General features: G+C 57.5%; 2 protein-coding genes and 1 non-coding gene across 9 annotated transcripts in view; 2 read left to right on the forward strand and 1 right to left on the reverse strand.

The window, feature by feature from the left end:
* Window positions 1-1,016: 1,016 nt before the first annotated feature.
* Window positions 1,017-14,718, reverse strand: C1H21orf58 (chromosome 1 C21orf58 homolog). The gene is made up of 9 exons (XM_047798532.1): window positions 13,868-14,718; window positions 11,796-11,856; window positions 10,596-10,669; window positions 9,224-9,376; window positions 8,006-8,117; window positions 3,464-3,585; window positions 2,932-3,149; window positions 2,543-2,607; window positions 1,017-2,246 (listed from the first exon to the last, which is right to left on the reverse strand). The coding sequence occupies exons 1-8, from the start codon at window positions 13,925-13,927 to the stop codon at window positions 2,562-2,564; spliced, it is 846 nt and encodes a 281-aa protein (XP_047654488.1). The 5' UTR covers window positions 13,928-14,718; the 3' UTR covers window positions 1,017-2,246; window positions 2,543-2,561.
* Window positions 14,719-16,616: 1,898 nt separating this feature from the next.
* On the forward strand, window positions 16,617-16,723 carry LOC125113857 (U6 spliceosomal RNA). The gene has a single exon (XR_007131618.1). It is a non-coding gene; the product is annotated as a U6 spliceosomal RNA (small nuclear RNA).
* A 3,382-nt stretch (window positions 16,724-20,105) lies between these two features.
* Window positions 20,106-23,876, forward strand: part of PCNT (pericentrin) — a 104,877-nt gene continuing 101,106 nt past the window's right edge. For 5 of the 7 annotated variants that reach the window (XM_047798547.1, XM_047798581.1, XM_047798588.1 and 2 more), the window contains exons 1-2: window positions 20,108-20,274; window positions 22,807-22,995. In XM_047798547.1, coding sequence (XP_047654503.1) covers window positions 20,221-20,274; window positions 22,807-22,995 — 243 coding nt within the window. In that variant the 5' untranslated portion in view covers window positions 20,108-20,220. Of the gene's footprint in view, window positions 20,275-22,806; window positions 22,996-23,876 lie in introns of all 7 variants that reach the window. The other 2 variants (XM_047798573.1, XM_047798596.1) reach the window with 2 other exon arrangements.

A 23,876-nucleotide genomic window follows, 5' to 3' on the forward strand; every position in this document is an offset into this window, starting at 1 on the left:
GACGAGGCATTGTTGACCTGCCTTTGGCCGGCTGAGCTTGTTCTCAGTTTAAAGTCTCCCATGGCGAAGACCAGAGAGGATCCACAAAGCTCTTGCTCTCTGGGCCTGAGGGACTGCAGGGGTGCTGAGACCTGCTGGTCCTGTTGGCGGGCATTCAGGGGGCATCCATCTGCTGTTTGAGCCGACCCATGACCTCTGGTCACACCTAGAATATAGGTGGGATTCCTCCGGGGAGCCGGGCCTGAGCGGAATCTCTGGGGGCCCAAAGTGGGAGGTCCAGCCTTTAGAGAGATGCCTGTGAATGCTGCCCAAGGGCTGAGCCAGCCTCCCTCCCCTCCACCCCGCCACAGCCCACAGCAGTGCCCCCAGGGCCTGACCTTGCCAGCTCCCAGCTCCCCAGGGGTGCCCCAACCCTCCCCTTGTGGGTGTCCGCGCTCCGGGCCGGCCTGCATTCCTCCTGCACCAGTGCCCTGTCTTCATTGGCCTTCCCTCCCCAGAAGGGCAGCTGTCCATGTCTTACGGCCACTGTCTACTGGTTCTTTAGTTCAGGGGTGTTTCTGCATTTGTTAAGGAAACCACTGTGTTTTAGTGGAGAATATGAGCACGTGTCCTGACCTGAGCCTGGGAGAAGCAGGGTCCACCAGCAGCCCTGCCATCTGCCATGGCCGTGGGGCTGCTGTGCTTCTGGTTCATCCCACAGGCTGTTCCTGCTCCAGGAGCTGGCGCGCTTCACCAAGCTGGGCGCGTTCAGCTCCTGGGGCTGAGACGCCCTGGAGGCACGTTAGAGTGGCCAGGTCAGCAGGACCCCCTCCAGGGCCCGGGGCACAGCCGTTGGGAGAAAACTTTCTCTGCTCACACCGCTTCCGCCGCTGACTGTCCGGGTGAGCGCAAACCAAGACTCAAGCCCTCAAAACTGCCCTCACTCGAGACAGGGTCCCAGCCGTCCAGTTGACTGGAATTCAGGTGCCCACGGCCCCTTCCCTGGTTCTATAATCTGCTGGAGTGGCCCACAGAACTCAGGGGAACACAGCTTTATCAGGAAGGATGCAGACGAAGATGACAGGGCGAGGTCTGGGAGGGTCCCCGACACGGGAGCTGAGAGCTGGGCATGGCCCCTCCCCGAAGTGGTCGCCAGCCCGGCCTCCCAGGGCTGGTCGTGGAGGTCCTGTCACCAGGCATCTGCTGATGAAGTCATCGGCCGTTGGTGACGGACCGACTTCAGCGCCTCCCTGCTCCCTGAGGTCGGGCGCGGGCCTGAGAGATAACACGCCTCTCATCACACCGTTGGCTCCTCTGATGACCAGCCCTGTCCTGAACTCTGCAGGCGCCCACAGAGGCACCGCTCCACGGAGTCTCAGGACAGCAAGCCAAACAGGCTTCCTGGTCTGCGGAAGCCCACGCGACCACCGCCGCGGGGGGCGGGACCCCCAGGGGCACCTTGCCAGTTTCTCAGGGCACCCGACTCTCCTGGGCACGGGGAGGCGTTTCCTTCGTCCTTGCTGGCCCAGCAGGCAGGCGCGAGGACGGAAAGCAGGCCCACTGGCCTCTGCCCTCTTGAGCTCCCGGAGGTCAGAGCACTGGGAGCGAGCGTCAGGTGCCTGGGCTCCTGGGTAGGGCTGGTCTCGTGAGAAGGATAGGCCGGGACAGAACCCTGGGGCTCCCAGAGGAGGAAAGCGCCAGAAGAGGAGTGGACGGTGGGTCTGCCTGCGGGAGGGGCCCCAGCACCGCACAGGAAGCAAGGGCACCGCCCAGAGGGCGACTGGATCTGCTCTGAGGACAGTCCTGGGGCTGAGCCCTCAAGCCCCATGGCGACAGTGTCAGGCCCAGCTGGGGCCACAGAGGATTGCTCGTGCGGAAATCTCTGCACAGTTGGTGGCAGAAGTGGAATGGTCTGGTCGGGGACCCACAGGAGGGAAAAGCTGGGCTTCCCAGCCCAGCAGGCGGGCGAAACCGTTCGCTGGTTCACCAGGCCGGCCAAGGGCAGTCAGCGTCTATCAAGTGTCCCCCTCTGTTGCATTAGCGATTATGTTGGAAAGGTCACCATAAAAACAGGACACGAGCCAGCTGTTTAGCTGTACAAATAAGGAGACAGGAGGCTGCTGGGACGTGCCAGGCCGGGCCCCTGGCTCTCTTGTCGTCCAGGCACGGCCGGCCCAAGGGAGCTCAAGGTCGTCGTGCTTCCTCTGACGTCCAGGCAACGGTGAGAGTCCAAGGATGCAGACAGGGACAGGCCCCTGCTCACAAGCCTGGGGGGGCCCAGGTATCCCCAAAGGGGCCAGTGAGAACACGCCCGACACCTAAAAATGGCCTTCCCTGAGCCCTCCCCCGGCCCTCAGGCACCACGCTGCAACTGTCCGGTGTCTCCTGGAGACATAGACGCTTTATGGGGCTAAATCTAGGGGTCTTCTCTCTCCTGGTCCTGAGCCATCTTCCCCGTGAGCTCTGTGTCTGCTGATCCTCACAGCCCCGCATCCAGACCTCACTGCCGGGCCGCTGCCTGGCTTTCTGCCCACACCCCTGGGGAGACAGGCCTGCTGCTCACCTGAGCCCAGCTGTGGAGGTCACAGACCCGGAGCAGGTGCGGGCAGGACACCGTCAGACACCACCCTGAGGGGAAGGGAGATGCCTTGGGGCGCCGTGCTGCCCGTGTCTGGCTCGCGGCATGGGGCCCCTCGAAGCCCTGCTTACAGCGGATGCTCCCAGGGCCACCCCTGATGGGGGGACCAATGACACGAGGCTCCCCGGGAGCTCGGTGTGGGGTCCTCACTCAGCCGTGGCGACCAGGACGCAAGCGCCAGGTGCCCCCAGCCCCTTCGGAGCTGGCAAGGCCCTGCCACAGTCCCGGCTGCAGGCTACCGGCCTTACCGCGGCCCCAGGGTCCTCCCGCCCTGCAGGCCCAGGACACTGGCCTGGAGTCCGGCCAGGACTTACGTGCTGAGAGCAGCCGCTGAGGGGCCAGCCATGTGCCGCATGGTGGGCAGGAAGCCAGTGGCGGAGACCACCGGGGGCCACATGGAGTAACCCACGGGGCAGCCTGGCCCCGGCCCGGCCTGCGGTGGGACTAGGGGTGCGTAGTGGTGGTGGTGATGCACGGAGGGCCGCTTCTGCCTCTCAGCTCTCGGGACAGTGGGGCGGGCCCACGGCGGGTCCTGGGCAGGAAACACACCCGGGGACGTTTCAGCAGGGACCCTGGGCCCCTCCCCCTCACACGGTCCTGACTGAGGCTGGGGCCGGAGTCAGAGCTGTGATGGGCAGGGGAGGGCTAGGCTCCAGCAGAGCTCCACCGGCCCCAGGAGGCAGCTTCCTGGGCCCTGAACTGCACAGCCCGCTCTTCCACTGGGGCGGGACCCAGGAGCACTGGGAGGCTTCAGGGCACAGACCCGGAGACCTGCACAGATGCACAGGTCCCTGGAAGAAAAGCCACCAGGTCCTCTGTCTTGGTCTGGGGGTCTCCTCTGCCTACCTGTCGGGTGAGGTGCAGGGGGGCGGGCGCGAGCGCTGGCGGGGGCAGGGCTCTGAGCATCAGGTGCTGCATGAGGATCTGGTGCACCTGCGCGTTCTGCATCAGCATCATCTCCACCATGTCTGGAGGGAGAGCGCCCGGTGGGGGCAGGGGGGTCACTCAGACAGCTGAGGACCCAGCGCTCCTGGGACAAAGCTCCAGGGGAGCAGACGCGGTGCGTCCCGAGCTGGCAGAGTCCGCGGGTCTGCAGGTGCCCAGTGGAGCCTTCACGTTCCTGGAGTCCTTGGCTCCACTGGGCCACATGGTGGCCCAACAGTGTCCATGTCCTAACCCCCAGGACCTCTGAACACGGTCTGACTTGGAAAAAAGGGCCCTGCAGATGTGATAAGGATCTGGAGGTGAGGTCACCCAAGTGAGCCAATGTCTCCATGAGCCAGAGGCAGAGGGAGCTTTGAGGCAGGGAAGACAGAGGAGGGCAGAGGCTGGAGGGACCCCGGAGCCCCAGGAGCTGAGGGGCAGGAAGGACTGTCAGCTGGGGCCTCAGGGGAGCAGGGTCCTGGGACACCTTGATTTTGGACTGGGGAAGCACACAGCTCTCTGGCTCTAAGCGCCCCCACCTGCAGTCCTTTCTTGCAGCCCCAGGAAGCCATATATTCACCAACCCCAGATACCAGGAAATAGTAATTTTTGTCAGTGTGAGGCAAACACTGCTCCTTTCCACAGCAACTGGGCCCTGGGAATGAGGCCCTCCAGGCCGTCAGCCCCCACGAAGGAAGGTGGAAGGCAGCCCGGGGCCAAGGCTGCTGTTCGGGGTGGGCGGGGGGGGCCTTCCTGCTCAGACGGCAGCTCTCCCGGCGCCGGCGCCGTGCAGTCCGGTCCCCAACATGCATCTTTCTCTCTGTATCACACACCCTGTCTCTCTGGAGCCCAGCCTGACAGATTCTGGCACAGGGCCGGGGAGCCAGGCACCAGTGCAGAAGCTGTGTCTGCAGCCCCTCTGGGACAAAGAGTTGAGGTGACCCACGTGGGCCCACAGGGAGCCCGAGAGGGCGGCTTCCCCGGTCAGCCCCCCGCGGGACTCTTCCCCCCCCCCCCGCCCCCCGAGGAGAATAGAGCGAAAAAAGATTAGTCGATAGGAGGGGGTGTGCTGTGACGTCACGGCAGAGGGCACGTGACAGTGCAGAGGGCACACGGTCTCCAGTCCACAGCCAAAAGTAATGTCCATCCCCAACTGGCAACACACACAAGCCTATTCCTGGTGGATCACAGATCTAAGTGTGGAAGGGAAACAGGGCCACAGAGGAAAATACAGAACAATGACCTTGACGGGGTAAAGACGCCTGAAACAAGACACAAAAGGCACCATAAGGAAAAAGCCGAAAGAACAGAACTTCATTGAAATTAAGAATTTCTGGAAGTTCCCACTGTGGTGCAGCAGAATGGAATCCGACTAGGAACCACAAGGTTGCGGGATCGATCCCTGGCCTCGCTCAGTGGGTTAAGGATCCGGCGTTGCCGTGAGCTGTGGTGTAGGTTGTAGAGGTGGCTCAGATCCCGCGTTGCTGTGGCTGTGGTGTAGGCTGGCGGCCGTAGCTCCAAATCAACCCCTAGCCCGGGAACCTCCAAGTGCCGTGGGTTTGGCCCTAAAAAGCAAAAAAAAAAAAAAAAAAAGGTAAAATTAAGAACTTCTGTTCCTCCAAAGGCACCTGCAGGCAGTGGAAGGGCCACAAAAAGGATTTGATGTTTGCAATGCATCCATCACAAAGGATCCACTTCAGAATGTGTAAAGAATTCCTAGAAATCAATATGAGTGGCAGAAAACCTGAAACAAAAATGGCCAAAATGCTTGGACACTTCACCAAAAAAGGGGATTCAGGTGCCAAAAGATATACGAAAAGGTAAAATGCACATTAAAACCAGAAAGAGCTACCCTGACACGCCCACCAGGTTGGTGAAGGTGAAAATCTCTGAAAACACCTCAGTGGGTGAAGGATCTGGCGTTGCCGTGAGCTGTGGTGTAGGCTGCAGACACAGCCCGGATCCCGAGTTGCTGTGGCTCTGGCGTAGGCCAGCGGCTACAGCTCCGATTAGACCCCTGGCCTGGGAACCTCCATGTGCTGCAGGTAGGGCCCTAAAAAGTGGGGGGGGGGGAGGAATGAGGCGTGGACTCAGGCTACAGCATGGATGAACCTTGAAGATGTCTCAGCCAGACACAGCACAACTCCAGTGACTCCACTCGTGAGGCATGTAGGCCGGTCAGAATCGTCAGAATCGGAAAGAGAGAACGTGAATGGCGGGAGCGGTTCAGGGACCCAGAGCCTCGGTTGCACAGGACGAAAACGTCTAAAGATGGGCTGCACGACGAGGTGAACATAGTTAACACTGTTCAAACGTGGTTAAGATGGTGAAACTTTACGCTACCTTTTTTTTTTTTTTTTTACCAAAATTGTTTTTGGCTGCACCTGTGGCATGTGGAAGTTCCCAGGCCAGGGACTGAACCCGCACCACAGCAGTGACAATGCCTGATCCTTCACCTGCTGAGCCACAGGGAACTCCCACAGTTTTTAAAATTAATTAAATTTTCAAAAAAGGATCTTGAGATGGGGAGCTTATCTTGGACAATCTGGATAGTCCCCATGTCACCCAAGGGTCCTTAGAAAGTGCTGAGAGAAAATACCTATAAATCTAGACCCGAATATCCAGCAAAACTAGTGTTGATGGATAAGGGAAATAAAAAGAAAGTGAACACTGTGGGAGCTTCGAGCGTCTGTTCTGCAGGAACTCGTAAAACACTCGTTCCCAGATGACGTGACGGAGGGGGCTCCGGAGGGGTGGCCTGAGATGCTCGAGGGTGAGTGAATTCAGTGCACTTACCATGTGAAGCTACACAGTGTCCCTTTCCGTGAAGTTTTTCTAGAAGGTAGAACTGACAAGGAGAGAAGTTCACCAACAAAGAGGTCGTGATAGGACTTTTGGGATTTCATATTTTTACATTTAAATATTTGATCCAGGGAGGTCCTGTTGTGGCTCAGCGGAAATGAATCCAACTAGTATCCATGAGGATGTGGGTTCAATCCTCGGCCTTGCTCAGCGGGTCAGGGATCCAGCATTGCTGTGAGCTGTGGTGTAGGTCGCAGACGTGGCTCAGGCCCCATGTTTCTGTGGCTGTGGCGCAGGCCAGCAGCTGTAATTTTGATTTGAGCCCTAGCCTGGGAACTTCCACATGCCTTAAGTGTGGCCCCGGAAAGCAAAAAAAAAAAAAAAAAAAAAATTTGATCCAGGTGGAATTTGTTTTGGTTTAAGAAGTGGGATAAGGAACGTGATTTTACTTTACTGAATAGCTAGCTACTTACTGTTTGATTTTTACCAACGATTTTAATTTCATTTTTTCTCTTTTAAGGCGTGCCTGCACGCATGCGCAGGGTGTGCTGGGTGCACCCTGGAGTCTGATGGTCACTCAAGTTCATCTGGAAAAACCAAGGAGGGTGGTGACAAAAGCCCTCCAGGCCATCTTTGCATGGGCCACGGTGTGCGCAGCCACCTGGTGCCTGCTTGCGGGAGGTGGGGGGAGGGGAAATGGGCCAGGAGGAGGGCTGTGTTCACTGCCCTGGTTTAGCCATGCCCTCACAGGTGTGCCCGGTATCAAAACTATCAGGCCGCACACTTCAGCAATGTGCAGGTCATTCTATGTCACCTCAATACAGCTGTTTCATTTCTTTATTTTTGGACATGCCCATGGCATAAGGAATTTCGCTAGCCAGGGATCGAACCCAAGTTACGGCAGTGGCAATGCTGGATCCCTAACCCACGGAGACACCAGGGACTTCCTCCAAAAAGCTGCTTAAAAACTCAAGTATTTAGGGAGTTCCCACCGCGTGCAGTGGGTTAAGAATCCAACTGCAGAAGTTCCCGCTGTGGGGCAGCTGATTGATTTTCCGGCTTGCCTCTGTGTGGCAGAGGTCTCAGCACTGGCCAGAGAACTTCCACATGCCGAAGGTACGGCCATAAACAAGTAAATGAATAAATAAATAAAATTTGGTTTTTTGTTTGTTTTTTGTCTTTTTGCCTTTTTCTAGGGCTGCTCCCGAGGCATATGGAGGTTCCTAGGCTAGGGGTAGCCACCGGCCTACGCCACAGCCACAGCAACACCAGATCCTTAACCCACTGAGCAAGGCCAGGGATCGAACCTGCAACCTCATGGTTCCTAGTCAGATTTGTTTCCACGGTACCACGAGGGGAACTCCCAATAAATAAAATGTAAGTATTGAAAAGTCATTCAAAGTGAAGAAGTGGTTTGGCCGAGGCTTTCGTGTAGCCAATACCGGGTGACGGGGTCGCAGCCCAGTTCTGTCAGCGAGTGCAGGGTTCTTTAATTAGTTTTCTGCCCTCGGGAAGTAACCATCCGTAAGGACATTTTCAAGCAAATTATTTTCATGTTGGTTTCAGCTGAGTGGCTAAAACCTGGCCCTCAGTGACTCCCCTGCTTAGGAAGGTATTTTTCCTTTGGGTAGAGAACCTTTAACGTTCCCGAGGGACGCTTACCTTCCTTGATGCTCCCCGCGCGCGGGCTGCGGGAGGCCTGTGGAGCGGGCGTCTGCGCGAGGAGCGGCGGCTGAGGCACCTGCTGGATGATGGTGGCGGGGGCCGCGGGGGCCTGGAAGAGCCGGGGTGACCCGTGACCCCGTGTGCCCTGCAGACCCGGGGTCTACGGCGCCCGCCGCCACGCCCGCCGCCCACTGGGGCCTCGAGGGGAGAGAGCCGGCGGGCAGGCAGGCGGGCTGGACCGGCACACGCTCGAGTCCGGGTGTCACTGAGGGCAGGCGCGCTGCCCCTCAGCTTCCTGTGTTGGAGCCCTACCCTCCGAAGTGACCGAGAGGCGGCGACAAAGGTGAAGGAGGTGGCGGGGCCGGCGCCCTCCGACTCCGCGCCAGAGGACCCGCGGGCTCCGGGTGGCCGGCACCTGCAGCCGCGACGTCTGGCCTCCGGACGTGAGAAAGCCGGGCCTGGGGTCTGGCTGCGGAGCCCCGGCCGGGCGCTTGCCGGCTTCGGGCCGAGCGCAGCCTCTTCCACGCGCTCTGCCCAGTAGACGCTGCGGGCACTCGGCACGGAAACGGCCTGGGGCTTCTGCCCGGTTGAAATCAACGCCCAACAAGGTAGAGCCCGCGAGGCGGAGGTTACCGCCTAATCCTCCCGGGCCACGAGCCCCGCCCGGCGGCCTCCTTCGCGCCGCGGACCGGCCGCGCGGCCTCGGCTGGGCCGGCTCCTCTCGCTGGAAAGGGGCCGCCGGCGCGAGCCCTTGGCTTCCCGCGGTCAGAGCTCCCGGAAAGCCGAATTCAGTGGCGCAGCTCTCACAAGTGGGGCATCTTCCACCTTCTAAACTCCGCCCTGGGCTTGGGGGCCAAGTTCCCGTCCCCCCCCCCCGGGGGGGTGGGTCGTTATGAAGTTTTGGAAGAGTCGACCCCCTTCTCCCCAGATTCGGGCCCTCCTGACACCGAACCCCTCATAGTTCTACTCCTGGTGCAAAGGTCAGGCGGCGGCGGAGCGGGGACCCCAGCCTCTCACCCTAAGGCGCAGACAGGACGGCCCCCGCCCGCAGCCAGGGCTCGGGGAGCCTGTGAGGCCTGAAGGGAGGAGACACAGAAGTCCCCGCGGGGCACGTCCCCCCTCGGTCAGAGGAGGGACCGCCCTACTTAAGCCAGAGGGCTCTGGGACAGGGCACCCTCCCCACCGCGCACGCGGCTCCCGGCGAGGAAGACTTACCGCGTGTTGGAGGAGCCGAGGCGGGTCCAGCGGGGGCGGGGGCGGGGAGACCCCCACGGGCGGCACTTCTGCGGGCGGCGCTGACCCGCGGGCTCCTCTGTCGACCCCCCTCCAGGCCTGGGCCCGGGAGACCTCTTCCAGGAGGTGTTGCTCCTGCAAGGCCACAGCAGGGCCCGACTGGTTGGGGGGGGGCGCGTGTCCGGGGCTCTCGGGGCACGAGGTTGTGGCCTCTGCGTGCGGGTGGCCCCAGGACGGCCTGTCTCTGGCGTGCTCCGCTCCCCGCTGCCACCCCCTGCCCCAGGGGGCTCACGGCACAGCCTTTCTGGAATTGGAGCCTGGCCCTGGAGGCAGAGCCGGAAGGCGCTTCCCGTGGTGCACACGTGAGACATTGACCAAAACCGACTTTTTCCCAGCCGACGGAGGGAACGTGCTCTCGCCAGCACGCCATGTCCCCTTCGCCCCCAAGCAGTGTGCCCATCACAACTACCGCTTGAACCCAAAGGCGCCCCTTTGCTGGGTCTTTCCTGCTGCCCGTGAGCCCGCGTTGGATGAAGCTGGGGCATCTCGGACTCTCCCTTCATGGACCTTCCCGTGGCATTTCCACCTTTGATCAGGTGCCACCAAACCAGGTTTCTTCAGCTAAATTACCCCCTGTTAGCAGCTCTCTGCAGGAAACCGCCCACAGCAGGAAGCCCCCTTTCCTGTCACTGGAGCAAAGCTCTATTGTAACTAAACCGGGTCCCAGGCTCTGCTCATCTCTGCACAAGCCACTTTCAGGTCTGGTGATCCCAAGGTACCCTGCCTAGCTTGTTCTGTCTGCAGATCAAAGAAGTAGAAGTGAAAAGTCAGCCCTTAACGGGCGACCAGCTCTTTTCCCCAGCCTCCCCTTCAGGCACCTCCTGAAAATCCCTGTGACCCAGAGGCCTCCAGGGGAGCAAAGCAGGAGTGGACAAGCCCTGGCGGGAGGGGACAACTCCGAGCCCCCATCCCCAATCTCAGAGGTTAATTGACAACACTCCCCTGTTCCCTTTAAAAGCTTTCGTGGCTGGGCAGGATCTCGAAACCGGTGCGGGAGGACGCTGCGTCCCCTGCCTCCCAGATGCTGGCACCTTTCCTTCCTACAGACATTGGTGAGCATGGATTTGGTCAGCCATGAGCAGCAGACAGATTCGATCTGGTCAGGGCCAGCCTACAGGAAGCAGGCGCGCCTCCTCTCCCCGGGACGTCCCTCAGCTGCTCTCGGGCCTTCAGTGTCCACCCTCAAGTCCCAGCAGCAGAAGCAGGAGCCCATGCCTGCCCGGAGCAGCCCGCAGTGTCAGTGCAGGTCGGCCGTGGAGAGCTCCGCCCAGGCCCCCTTGGCCGCGCGACCTACCCAGAGTCTCTGCAGAAGATCCTTCCTCCTCCGCAGGGCGCTGCACAGGGCAGCCTCCGGCCCGTCCTCGGTTCCTGGAGGGCAGCACGGGCTTCAGGGCTCAGCACCGAGACCTCCTCCCAACACCCCAGCCTCTCCCGCCCCACCTGTCCCCAGAGAAGGAGGGACGAGCCAGGGGACAGAGCTCGGGCGCCCTGTGGGGATTATGTGGGCAATGGGGGGGGGGGCGTTCAGGAAGCTCAGTCTTTGAGTTGGGGTCTGTCCAATGGACTGTCTTATTCCTGGAAAGGAGCCAGAAGGCACGCAGTGTGGATTGCTGCTGCACCTGTGCCAGAAGGCAGTGTAGGCTCTGCTGGACAGGTGAAAGGGAGAGGAGGCCCTCTTAGGGCTCAGGACTGGAGCCAAGCCAAGCTGCGCGGAGGCTGGCCAGGTCACCAAGCCTCGGGGAGCGCCCTCTGCAGCGTCCTTGCGTGCATGCCTCTCCTGGAAAAAGGGTCTGGAAGGGGTCTGCTGGTCCCTGGGCTCCTTTCCTCTGGGTGCGGCAGGCCCGCCCCCACCTCCCAGACCTGGGGATGCCAGAGTCCCCAGTCCCCCCATCAGGAGTTCCCAGTCCCCCCCATCAGGAGTCCCCCCAGGAGCCCCCACTCCATGGCCCATTTGTACTCTTCCATGTTCTGCACTCTTGCCCTTGGTCAGGTGAGCGGGGATTTTATGCCAGGATTTGGGCCCTGGGCTCTGCCTGGGACCCCACGGCCCAAGGGGCTATGCTGAGTAGTAGGGAACAAGTAGTGTCTCCCAGCACCTGGCCCCACTGTCCACTCACCTCTGGTCCCTATGGCCTGAGCAACTGACCGCCAGGCAGGTCACCGACCACCGAGGCGTCAGGTCTGGGCGCCCACAGATGCACAGGCCCGCCTGGATGGGTTGGGTCCCAAACAACCCCCGCCCCAGAGCAAGCTCAGGGCAATGTGGTCTGATGAGGATGTGGCCACGTCTGATCTAACCCGGGCCCCCATCGCCTCGTCTGCAAAACGAGAAGGATTCACGTGCCCTCGTAGGCAAGCAGACTGGAGGTGAGGCGAGCTGGGTGTGCGCGTATGTGTGTTACAGACACAGTAGAGTGACTTTCCACCCCTTCCCACTCTGAAAGCAAAGAAGCCTTGAGGAGAGTCTTGCTGTAGCCGGAGGCGGGACTCGTACCCGTCTCCAGGCGGGGGTCCTCAGGATGCCCATCCATGTCCTCACGCTCTTGCTCCAGTTTCTGGGAGGAAAAGAGACCACACTGCAGACATGGGCTCCAGGCACAGGCTGGGTGTGAGCCGCCCGGACGGGGCGCCCGACGGAGGGACTGGGAGCAGGGGACGTGGGAGGCTGTGGGGCAGGCGGCCAGGGCGGGACCGCAGCCACACTGCCACACGATGCACACTGGCTTCACCTTGAAACCTGAGGGCTTGCTCCGGAGCCCACGGGCCCCTTCAGGCAGCTTTCGGAGGAGCTTGACCAGGAGGCCAGCTCGCTCCCAGCCACCCTGACCGCCCTGACTGTTGTCCCTGAGACCTGGGCCAGGCAGCCAGGTTCTGGGCCAGTCCTGGGGTGACCCTATTGCCCCCTCCTGGGCAGCCCACAAGCAGCCAGGCCTGGGCAGGTGCAGGACTGCAGGGCGGCCGCAGCACAGAGTAGGCAGGAGAGGCGGCGGTGGGGGGCACTGCTGCGGGGCCACGAGGCAGGGTGCTCACCCCAGGCGGGGCCAGAGGCTGTGGATCCTGCACTGCCAGGGCCCGTCTCCCCTTAAACATGCCAGGAGGCTCCAAGCGGGGCCTGCATGTGCTCCAGCCTGTGAGTGTGTACCAGCCTCCCTGCATGGAAACTATCAGAAGAAGCTACTTGGTGTTGTACGAACACAAAGAAGAAAAAGTAGGACACCACAGCTCTTCATTAGGAGGCGAAAACCTCCAGGAGGGGAGTTCCCGTCGTGGCTCAGCAGAAACAACTCTGACTAGAATCCATGAGGGCACAGGTTTGATCCCTGGCCTTGCTCAGTGGGTTAAGGATCCAGCATTGCCATGAGCTATGATGTAGGTCACAGACTGTCGGGAGCCATAAGGCTGCTCCAGTAAAGAAAGCAAAGCCACAGTCTATTTTTCTGTGTTTATCCTTCTTTTTCTATCTCCTATTCACAGCTTTCTTACAGCTAAGGATTTGCTCCGGGTACGTAAAACCCCTGAACCAAAACAGAGTGAAGTTATTTAAACAATGTAATGGAAAAAGCCTTTGTTTTGGACTAACAATTTATGGCACCTATTTTGTGAGAGTATACAGGGGAAACTTATGATTTCAGTCCCTTTACTTAAAAAGAAGTTTGGGGCTGGGAAAAATGTTGTTTGGCCCATAAATTGCTATTTTCTATAATAGATATATTTTTTTATCAAATAACAGTGTCACCTGTAACTTTCATCCCTTGTGGAGGCATTTGATAATTTTGGGTGTAATACTCCTTTCTATTGGAATTGGTGGTTTGGAACTTACGTAAATCAGCACAATAGGTTAAATGCTTAGCTTGCTGGTGCCAAATAAATCGTGGTTTTAAGAATGTCATGAGCCCAAGGCTTTCATGCATTTTTGTTAACTACATACGCCTTTAGTTAAAGAATGTTAGGTATCATAGTTTATTACTTATTAAAGCTTTGTTCTTAATATAGAATAGAATAGCTACTGTTGTTGACCTTTTAAGAAAAATACGGTGTGAAACTTTAAGTTTGTAATCTTGAAGGAAAATCTAAAGTTGAAAGGAACATGTTTTAACTTTTTTTTTGTATCTCAGGTGGAGGGAACAAAAGGGCTTTAAATCAAATGTTAACGTCACATCTTACACGAAACCCGATTGGGATAGGGTATAAAAACTGATGCTTTTCGTTTAATAACTTGGGGCATCTGCAGCACGCAGCTGAGGAGTTGGCTCCAATTCTTTCCGCGCCTGTTTCTAGCCCCTCCTCCTGTTCGTCGTCTCCTGGCTGCTGGGGCTGGACCCCGGCAACAGACGCGGCTGGGATCTGGGGTTGCTGTGGCTGTGGTGTAGGCCAGTGGCTACAGCTCCAAAACGACCCCTGGCAGGGGAACCTCCTTATGCTGCGGGTGCTGCCGGGGTCCAAACAAAACAAAAACACTAAAAAAGGTTTTACCTTGGAAGCAGGTGGGTTACAAGTGTAATCTAACCTTCCAGAGCTGTGCTGCTGTAACGAGCTTTCAAAAACACATGTGCCCGGCTGTCTTACCTTCTCCAGGAGTTTCAGGGTCAGTCGGGTCATTTGATCTGCCACTGAGGAGTCCAGCATCCTGGGACCGCGGGAGGGGTCGCCGCAGGCCCACCCCCACTTCCGGCTCAGGGCCCTCAGGAAAAACCACTCAGCTAGAGAGAAGCGGCACCAAGCCTGGGCCCCTAAAGGATCCCACGCCGGGCCGGTTTATCTCCTGGAGACCAGCCTCCGGGCCCAGAGAAGAGCAAGTGGACGGGTGGCGACACAGCCGCAGGCAGAGTGTCCAGAGCTGTGGCGGTTGCCAAGTGCCACAGACTCGGGGAGGCCCCAGGTTGCCAGGTTTCTGCTGAGTCCTTCCCAGGCTCGCCTGGTGCCCAAGCAGGGTTACCTGTAAACACCACTGGTCCCCAGGTGTGGCCAGGTGGGCCTCCTTGGGAAGGAGAAGTGGGTAGCAGTTGGGGCCAGAGGGGTAGAGCATGGCCCTGGGGGAGGACAGTCTGGACCCCCCCCCCACCCCAGGCAGAACCCAGAGGAGTAGGCCGGGGGAGGGGCATGGATCTCTCCCCATGCTCCTCGGGGGACCTGCCGCCCTGAGTTGGTTATGGCCTCCTGGAGGCCTCCAGCCCCGGCCCCTCCTAGGGATCCTTCCAGCCAGACAGGGCTGAAGGCTGGACTCCTTAAGGACAGGGGCAAGGCACTACCTGTCTGCAGATTTCAGGAAACCCTGGGTAGCAAAGGGGTGGCACCAGGGAGCTGGCCAATGAGGTACCTGTGGGCTTCAGGGTGTGGGCTCAAGGTGGACCCACCCCACAGGCACCAAGCCAGCATGTCACAGGACGTGGGGCCACCCTGGGCCCCCACCCCTTACGGCAGATATGATTCCAGCACTGGGACTGCTCAGCTGGCACCCATGCTCAGAAAGGGCTGGGGGGGTCCTGGTGGCTGGGGAGTGGGGGCCCCTGGGAGTGGGTGACCCCTAGCCAGGCCAGCCCTCAGTGGGCGACCACCCGCTGGCCAGAGTGCCTTTCATGAAAGACGATGCTCGCGGGAGGGCAGGGCCGCCACAGATGAGAGTGGCTCTTCGCCTGCAAGGACCTGCCGGTTCAGAGGCACGGGTGCGGCAGCCCGGCCAGTGCAGCCTGTCTAACAGATTTGAACCCGGAGCCTGTAACAGCAGTCCCGCTGGGGCAGGAGCAGTCGTCCGCGTGCTCAGCCCTCGTCAGTGCAGCTGAGCCAGAAGCTTGCTTGGGACGCCCCAAATTGGGCTAAAGTCCCCTCAACACTTCTGTGTTTATTGTTTTATATGTGTCCTGATTCAAACAGGTGTGAGTGTGCACAAAAATGAGTTAACTTAGCCACTCAAGGTGGCCAGGAGGTAACCATACACATCCCAGGAGGTATGAGTTGGTTAGTTTAAAAAAATTACTTTTAGAATGGTTTTAGATTTACAGAAAAATTGAGAATTCAGTACAGACACTCAGGCTCCTTATTACTCGCTTATTATTACTCCACACACTCGGCCTCCCTTTTTTTAAAAATTTTTATATTTTTGTCTTTTTTTGCCTTTCTTGAGCCACCCCCGCGGCATATGGAGGTTCCCAGGCTAGGGGTCGAATCGGAGCTGTAGCTGCCAGCCTACGCCAGAGCCACCGCAACACCAGATCCGAGCCGCATCTGCAACCTACACCACAGCTCACGGCAACGCCGGATCCTTAACCCACTGAGCGAGGCCAGGGAACGAATCCGAAACCTCATGGTTCCTAGTCGGACTCGTTAACCACTGCGCCATGACGGGAACTCCCTCGGCCTCCCTTATTATTCACTTTTTTTTCTCTCTTGGCCACCCCACGGCATATGGGGTTCCCAGCCAGGGATCAGATCCAAGCCGCAGTTGGATCCTTAACCTACGGTGCTGGGCCTGGAGTTGAACCTGTGTTCCAGTGCTCCCAAGAGGTCATGGATCCCAGTGCCCCGTGGCGGGGACTCCTGTTATTCACATTTTATGTTCGTGTGACCCATTTGTTACACTTCATGAACCCATATTGATACCTTATCATTAGCTGAAGACCATGTTTCATTTGATCGCCTTATTATTTTGCCTATGTCCCTGTCTGTTCCAGAATCCTACCCAAGACACCACACAACACTTGGTCATCATGTTTCTGAGGCGCCTCTTGCTTTGGAGGCTGGTGGCAGTTTTGAGCACTGCCTCTGTGTTTTGTGTCACATTGTATCAACACCCTGGTCTTTGCTGTTTTGTGGGCTGTCCTTCTACAACTGGGATTTGTTTGGTGGTTCCTCACGAGTGGACTGGGGTTACGGGGTTACGGGTTTCTGGGAGGAAGACCACAGAGGGGAAGGGCCCTTCCCATCAGGTCCCAGGCAGGGTGTGGGCCATCAGAGGACCCACCCTGTGGAAACTGACCTGCTCGCCTGGCCCAGGTGTGTCTGTCCGGTCTCTCCACTGCACAGCTATTATTTTTCTCTCCATTTCCACACTACACTCTCCTGGAGGAGGCAGCTATGCACAGTCCATACACAGGGAGTGGGGGTTCTGTTTCCATTTTTGAGGGTGAATATCTACATATTTGGACAGCTATTTATTTTTAAATTCTTTAAATTCTTTCTTTTTGGCCACGTCTATGGCATATGGAAATGTCCGCACTATGGCAGTGACCTGAACCACAGCAGTGACAATGCCAGATCCTTAACAGCTAGGCCACATGGGAACTCCCAGACAGCTTTTTAATTGTTAGAAATAAATTAAGTGCTTGCTTCGGCAGCACATATACTAAAATTGGAACAATACAGAGAAGATTAGCACGGCCCCTGTATGAGAATGACACACAAGTTTGTGAAGTGTTCCATATGTATGTCCATATGTGTACATACATATGTTCTTTTGGGCTGCACCTGCAGCACGTGGAAGTTCCCGGGCTATTGGGTCAAATTGGAGCTGTAGCCACCGGCCTACACCAGAGCCACAGCAACGCGGGATCCGAGCTGCGTCTGCGACCTACACCACAGCTCACGGCAACGCCGGATTGTTAACCCACTGAGCAAGGGCAGGGACTGAACCCGCAACCTCATGGTTCCTAGTCGGATTCGTTAACCACTGCGCCACGACGGGAACTCCTATGCCGGATTCTTAACCCACTGAGCGAGGCCAGGGATGGAACCCTCATCCTCATGGATACTATTTGGATTCGAAACCCACTGAGCCACAATGGGAACTCCCAGGCCGTCCATACTTTTGTATGACTGGGTCACTTTGCTGTACAGCAGAAATGGCACATTGTAAATCAACTATACCTAATAAAATGAACAAGCAAAAAAAAAAAAAGTTGACTAGGGTCCGACCAGCGTTTACGGACTATCTAGAATAGCCATGGAAATGATTCTGGGGTCCAGGGGAACACAGTTTGAAAGCCATCGGCCAAAGAAGTGTGGCCAACAAACAGTGCACCTGGGCTGCCACAACGTTCTGGCTGTACGCAACATGTAAAGGTCGAGAGATTCAGGCGCATTCGAGTCTCTCGCTGCTCTTGGAAAGGCTGCTCCTGTGGTCTGCTGGCCCCTGGTCTTATGAGCCCATCGCCTCATGTCTGCTCAGACTGCTCTGTTCTGTGAGCCAGGACTGGAAACTCCACTCACCACACAAAGGGCTGTGGTGTGTCTGAATCAGGAGGTGGTTGAGTTTGCAGGGCTCCCTGAAGATTTGCTTAAGTTATGGTTGCTTAGACTCGCACATTTGCACAGAAGAAGAAAGATGAACTTGAGTCAGCAAGGTGTCACTACAGCACGTCGGTGGAGGAGCGCAGTCATGAGCAGTGCATCTCACAGCCTGCATCCAACCCAACTGCAGCGAAGGTACAGGAGTGGGCGAAGGACAGCCCTGCACAGTCACCCATCTTGGTCTTGCTTCATGTGCTGTCTTCTCTCTGGCTTCCACCTGTAGTGCCAGCATCCTGCCCAGCTCTACAGAGACCCAGATCCAAGTCAGAGGCAAGTTCATGGGTGTTTTCATGTCTTGCGTAGGGAAATCAAGGCACAGGTGCTTAGGGGTTTCCCATGTCTCTTCCCATGTTTGCAACTCCCCCTGCCCCTCATTTAGATGAACATCACCAGCTGGTGAGAGCATCACTGCCCCCCCGTCCCCTGCCCCAGCCCACACGTGTCTGGAACACTTACCCAGGTGCAGTCATTCTATACTAACAAGAGGTGCAGGTGAGATGCTTTGGGTCCATGTCAATCCATCAGCACTTATCAGCTTCCAAAGAGCTTAACTAACTAACAGCACTTGATTGTTAATCAAAACTGAGGCTGGGAGTAAAAATCTCACATGCTTCCTTATCTGCAAAACAGGTTCAGCGGAGCATAACGCTAAGGAACAAACAACGACTTCATGAGGTTTCGACCCCACACACGGACCATGCATTCATAACCCACATTACATCACGTTTCCTTTTAAAAATTTTCTATTTGTTTATTTTTTCTCTTTAGGGCCAAATCCATGGCACATGGGGGTTCCCAGGCTAGGGGTCCAGTTGGAGCTACCGCCGCCGGCCTACACCACAGCCACAGAAATGCAGGATCCCAGCCACATCTGTGACCTACACCACAGCTCACGGCAACACCAGATCCTTAACCCACTGAGCAAGGCCAGGGATCAAACCTGCAACCTCATGGTTCCTAGTCGGATTTGTTTCTGCTGTGCCACGACGGGAACGCCAATAGACTATTTTTTAGAGCAGTTTTAGGGTCACAGAAATTTGAACAGAAGGTACAGCACATTCCTTCTTTGTTGTTGTTTTGCTTTTTAGGGCCACACCTGAAGCATAAGGAAGTTCCCAGGCTAGGGGTCAAATGGGAGCTGCAGCTGCCAGCCTATATACCACAGCCACGGCAACACCAGCATCTGAGCAACCTACACCACAGCTCACGGCAACGCTGGATCCTTAACCCACTGAGTGGGGCCATTGTTGGAACCTGCATCCTCATGGATACGAGTCAGGTCTGTAACCTGCTGGGCTGCAACGGGAACTCTGGGCACACTCCTTCTAATGATCATTTACAATACCCTTGCAATGAACCGCCCAAACATTTCAAGGCTGCAAAACTTCATGGGAGAGAAGAGTGCCTATCACTGAAACAGCTCTCTCCCACTGTGATCTAGAACTGGGTGCAATTATGCTGTCCTTTAAAACTGGAGGTTGGCCCTATGGAGCCCCTTCTATACTGGGTTCCAGGAACTGTCCTAACAGGAATAGACTTGCATTCTGGGTATGGGTTTGCTTTTCCTGCCTGCAAGGCCTCAGCCTGACCCTCTCTCCAGTTTCCCACCGCATAAGGACCCTCCTAACACTCTTTGACCCAGGGCACTGCTTCACGGCAGAGGTCCCAGAGTGGACCCATGACTCGGGGACCCACTGGTCAAGCCTTGAACTGCACCACCCAGAAGCTGCAAGCTGAGGGTATACACATTAAACTAGAGCCCCCAATGAGGCACTGTGTCCCCAGTGGGAAGAATTCACAGGTCCAGGTGTGGCAGCACCACCGGTAGCTTCCTGTCCTTGCAGCTTCCGGCTCTGTGGTTTGGGTGTCCTGGACGCGATTCCGACTGAATTAACTCTGGGTGCCCCCGGCCTACGGTTCCATGGGTCCAGGCGCTAGTGGGACCCAAGAGAGGGACGCCTAAGGAACGGAGCCAAGTGATATTGTCGGCTGTCTGAGACCCTGACACGAACAAGACCAGCATCCCGGCCAGCGAAAGGAAACCTGGAGACGAGGGTCCTGCCGCTTAGAGGTCCGGCCCCAACCTCAAGGGCAGCCCCAACCTGGCGCATCCAGGCAGCCGGGTCTGGTCCCCCAGGGTGTGTCTCGGAGCTCGTGAAGGCAACCCAGCGCGGGGTCCCCCACATCGGCCTTAGGCTCCCGGGGACGTGCACCTGCCTCCGGGGCAGCCTGAGCAGGAGCCCCACTGCCCACTTGCGCGGGGCCCTTCAAACCGACCAATCATAGCGAGCGCCCAGCTGCCGCGCCCCGTTCATTGGTCCTGCCCGAAGAGGCGGGAGCTGACCGCGCGCCAATCGGAGGGACGGGCACAGGCGTGTAGCTCCGTTGGGCCACGCCTTCCTGAGCGCGCCACTCTGAGCGCCACTGCGCGAGGGCAGGAATACGGCCCCTGATTGGCCGCAGGCCGGGTGTACGCCTAGGGGCGGGGCCGGGCGCAGGGCGGGCTCACATCTGCGTGACAGTTGTCGTGGGGGGAGGGTGAGCCCAAGAGAGGGGGAGGGAGTGTAAATAGAGCGAAGGCGGCGGCCCATAGGCGCCGCCACTTCTAGGCAACCCGCGAAGCGTATCAGAGGAAGATGGAAGATGAGCAAGAGCAGCGACGCAGAAAGGTGGAGGCCGGGAGAGCGAAGGTAAATGGCACCGCCTCCTCCCCCCGCGCCCCCGGCGTGGGCTCCTCTTTCTCACGGCAGGCTCAGGTGCCGCCACCGCCCTTTGCTAGGAGCCGATGCGGCCAGGTTGTGGCCGCCGTCGCCGTACCCTTGCCCTTTCCGCCGACTCGGCTGGAAACCGCCCCTTGGCCGCCGCCATCTTGAATCCGCCGCCCTCTGCCCGGGCCCGCCCCCTCCGCCGCCGTAGCCAATCAGCGTCCGGGGACGCGCGGCGCCTCGCGGGGAGGTCAGGCGCGGGGCACGCCGGGATTGGCAAGGCTGCGGCCGCGCGGGGCGGGGGCGGGGCCGTGGGAGTCCCAGCCCAGATCCCCAGCCCACGGGAGCTGCCAGCTGACGGGCGAGGCGGGAGAGGACGCTGCGCCGACAGACCGTGGTGTCCTTGAGACGCGACGTCCCTGAAAGCCGCTCGCTCCCGGAGCCCGTGGTGCAGGGACGGGCTGTGACCAAACCTAAGTACCTGTGCACATCTGCTCGCCCCTGTGCAGTTCCCTGTTCCCGCCTAGATTCCTGCAGGGCTTGGAGGCCGCGACTCCCTGCACACAGGCTCTCCCTCTATGGCTCGGCTCAGCGTCCATCCTGTTAAAACTACGTGCAGATGTCGCTTTACCCGGAATCGTGCAATTCTTTTAGCGATAAAGTTTTGGCGTTCCTGAGCACGTGACTGTTTGCATTCTGAAATGCTTCCCGCTGACCTGCCCCATAGAGTCTGGGACTCCTCGCTGCTTGGAGCCCAGTTGGACAGTCCTGGGCAGGTGAGGGCGATGGGGCTCTGCCGAGTCCGGCCCCACCCCCCCCCGCCCCCTGCCAGGCCTGGGGGCTCCAGACGCCCGGACAGAGCCCATGGGAAGTGTCATGACCCTAGGCTGCGGACGCCCCTAGGAACTCACTGCAGCCCTAGCGTCACAATTGTCATCCACGGCGGCACAGTCCGGTAGTCACTATTTTGGGTCATATGGTAGGGATTAAGCTATGTCCTGACCAAACCCCAGCCGTAGAGGCAGTGGAGAAAGCGTGGCACGTTGGCTGTGACGCCCTCCTCCCCTTCTGGCTGTCCCGGGAACCTCTGTGCAGTGCTCACAGGTATTAGGCGAAGACCTGTGAAGTTGCTGTTTGGGGTCAGGTGCTTGGACATTGGGAACTTCACATGGATTGGCCAGTAGGAGGTGATCAGTGCTAGTTCCTACCCTTGAGGAAACCGCAGGGCCCATTCGTAACACCCAGTGACTGGTGTGAGACGGTGACAGGGACAGCAGGGTGAACGGCAGAGGACAGGGTGGTCAGTTCAGGCTTCCTGGGCAGCTGAGATTTCTGACTGGGGTCTGAAGAGTGTGGCTGTAGTGGGGTTTTTTTTGCTTTTGTTTTTTTCCTCTGCACGTGCCCGGCAAATATGAAGGAGGTGGCAGTGAGCCAGAATTCAGTCCTTGCTGTTTTCCCTGAGCTTGGCGGGGTTTGTAAATGTGCCTGGATGTTGCTTGAAGGAGCATTGATGGTGAAGAGATTTATCCTTGGGAGAAGAAACAGATGCCTCTCATGGCTGACCACAGGCCAGGGACCGGGACTGATTCAGGAAGAGAACTCCCAGATGGTTAGATCTGATGGAGTTGGGCACAAAATAAATGAATCTGGGGCTGGTTCTGAGAGACGGTTTTTCTCACGTAAATGACCTTTTATGCTTTTCCTGTGTCCGTGACATCGTGTGTTTCTTCTCATTTACACAAATGTTTGTTAAATGCATTTGCTTTTATCACCACAGTTATTATTTGAAGGAACTTGTCTCCCTGTGAAAGGCTCATGTTAGACACCATACCTTTTGAGTAAGGTGTTAGTGGGAGACGGCGTGTGTCTAAAACCCTCAGATTTCGGGGGCTGAACAGCCAGGTGTGCCTTCTGGTGGGGACATTCTGTGGAGGTCCCTGGTGTTTTGGCGAGCTGTGTCATGAAAAATAGAACATCTGATTCCATAAAGGAGGATGTTAGATTGACCTGGCTTAATTAAATTTTTGCTATTTCTGTACTTTGTCTCAGAATCTATGGCAAGGAAGTTTTGGCTAGGCTATATATTTCCCTGATTGGGGGAAAATGGGGCAAAAAGGGAGAGATTTAGCTTTTATGTAGTTTTAAACCTTAAACATGCCTTGAGGAAGCTGTCAGTTTTTAAAATAGATGTCTTTTTAAACTGTCCTGTAAACTGTCAGGGGCTAGAACAGCTCTCTGCCAACCAGCCCTGTGCCTTTGTCTGTGGGCATCATTAGCAGTCCTCAGTGTTAGATTCTTCGGATGTCCTTCTGAGCTTAAATCCTGGTGTCGCAGATGCTAATGGAGGCAGTGTTTGTGGGGCAGGGATCCACTGGTTGACGTGAGTCTGGCCGGGTGTGGCCAAGCGGACTGAGCCAGCCCGAGCCTCATGTTCCCCACGAGCTCGTGGACTCTGTGCTTCTGTTACTTTTTCCTCGCCTACCTCTGCCTCTGCCGCTTCTCTACCTTTGTGCGCAGCTTGCTCACTTCCGACAGCGAAAAACAAAAGGTGACTGTGCGCATTCGAAGAAAAAGACGGCGAAGAGGAAGGGCCCGGCTGTCGATGCGCCTGTCCAGGAGGAGAGTGCGGTAGCTGCTGCGGACGGCGGGCTCGTGGGAGGACCGGACGTTTGCAGCGACACCCCTGATGGCGGAGGAGCAGCTCAGGTAATGGACTCAGCTCTGGGTTTTACCCTTTTGCTTTTCTTGTAGTGAAGTTATTGCTGCTGTAATGTTGGTCTTTGGTCTGTTTTCGCCTGTCGAAAGTGGGGGAAGGAGGTTTCGTTTTATCTTACAAAAAGGGAGTATATTTTTGTGGTTTTCCTTCTAGTTGAAGTTTTTTCTTAATGACATGATTTTGAGAAATTTTGGACGGACTGTTTGGAGGCAGGTGACAGTATTGGTGCTTGCTCTGGTCTTGGAGCTTTCTTGAGCGCGAGTCCCTTGGGTGTGGCCGTTGCTCAGCCCTCTGACTGGTGTCTCCGGACACTTAGGCCGTAATATCCCTTCTCGTTCTCTCAGGTCCCCCTGCTTGTCAGGCTTTGTCCTGTACCCTCTTTTGGGGGGAGGTATCCCTGCAGTGTGTAGAAGTTCCCGGGCCAGGGATTGAACCCGTGCCCACAGCAGGGACCTGAGCTGCTGCAGTGACAATGCTGGATCCTTAACCTGCCGCGCTGCAAGGGAACTCCACGTCCTTCACCTTCCTCCTGAACATGAGATGGGGGAAGGTGTCGCCGAAATGGTGCCTTGCGGGCCGAGGTGCCACTGTCGCCTGCTTGAGGGCCTGGGAGCTGCAGGGGCAGGTGCGAGCTCCGTGTTGAGAGTGCGCATCTCCCGGGGCCTCCCGACTGCCTGCCGCGGGTTCTCCTTGCACGTGCTGGACGCGAGGGGCCTTGAGTCGGGAGCGCCCCTTGCTTGTGTGCGAGGGCAGGGTCAGATGTGTGCTAGAATGAGCTGAAAGCAGAATTTGACTCCGAATCGTGCTGTGTCTGGACTGCCTTCGTGAAAAAAGCGGAACGATGGCCAGCATACGAAGTTTATGATAGTCT

This window comes from Phacochoerus africanus, chromosome 1 (genome assembly GCF_016906955.1).
Source record: "Phacochoerus africanus isolate WHEZ1 chromosome 1, ROS_Pafr_v1, whole genome shotgun sequence".
In the NCBI taxonomy this organism is placed as follows: domain Eukaryota; kingdom Metazoa; phylum Chordata; class Mammalia; order Artiodactyla; family Suidae; genus Phacochoerus; species Phacochoerus africanus.

Coding starts and splice junctions, on each gene's coding strand:
- C1H21orf58 (XM_047798532.1), bottom strand. CDS start 13,927: ATGCTGGACTCCTCAGTGGCAGATCAAATGACCCGACTGACCCTGAAA. Junction 9,377..10,595: donor ATCTTCTGCAGAGACTCTGG/GTAGGTCGCGCG, acceptor GTGGCCTTGCAG/GAGCAACACCTCCTGGAAGA. Junction 2,608..2,931: donor TCAGCGGCTGCTCTCAGCAC/GTAAGTCCTGGC, acceptor CCTTCCCCTCAG/GGTGGTGTCTGACGGTGTCC.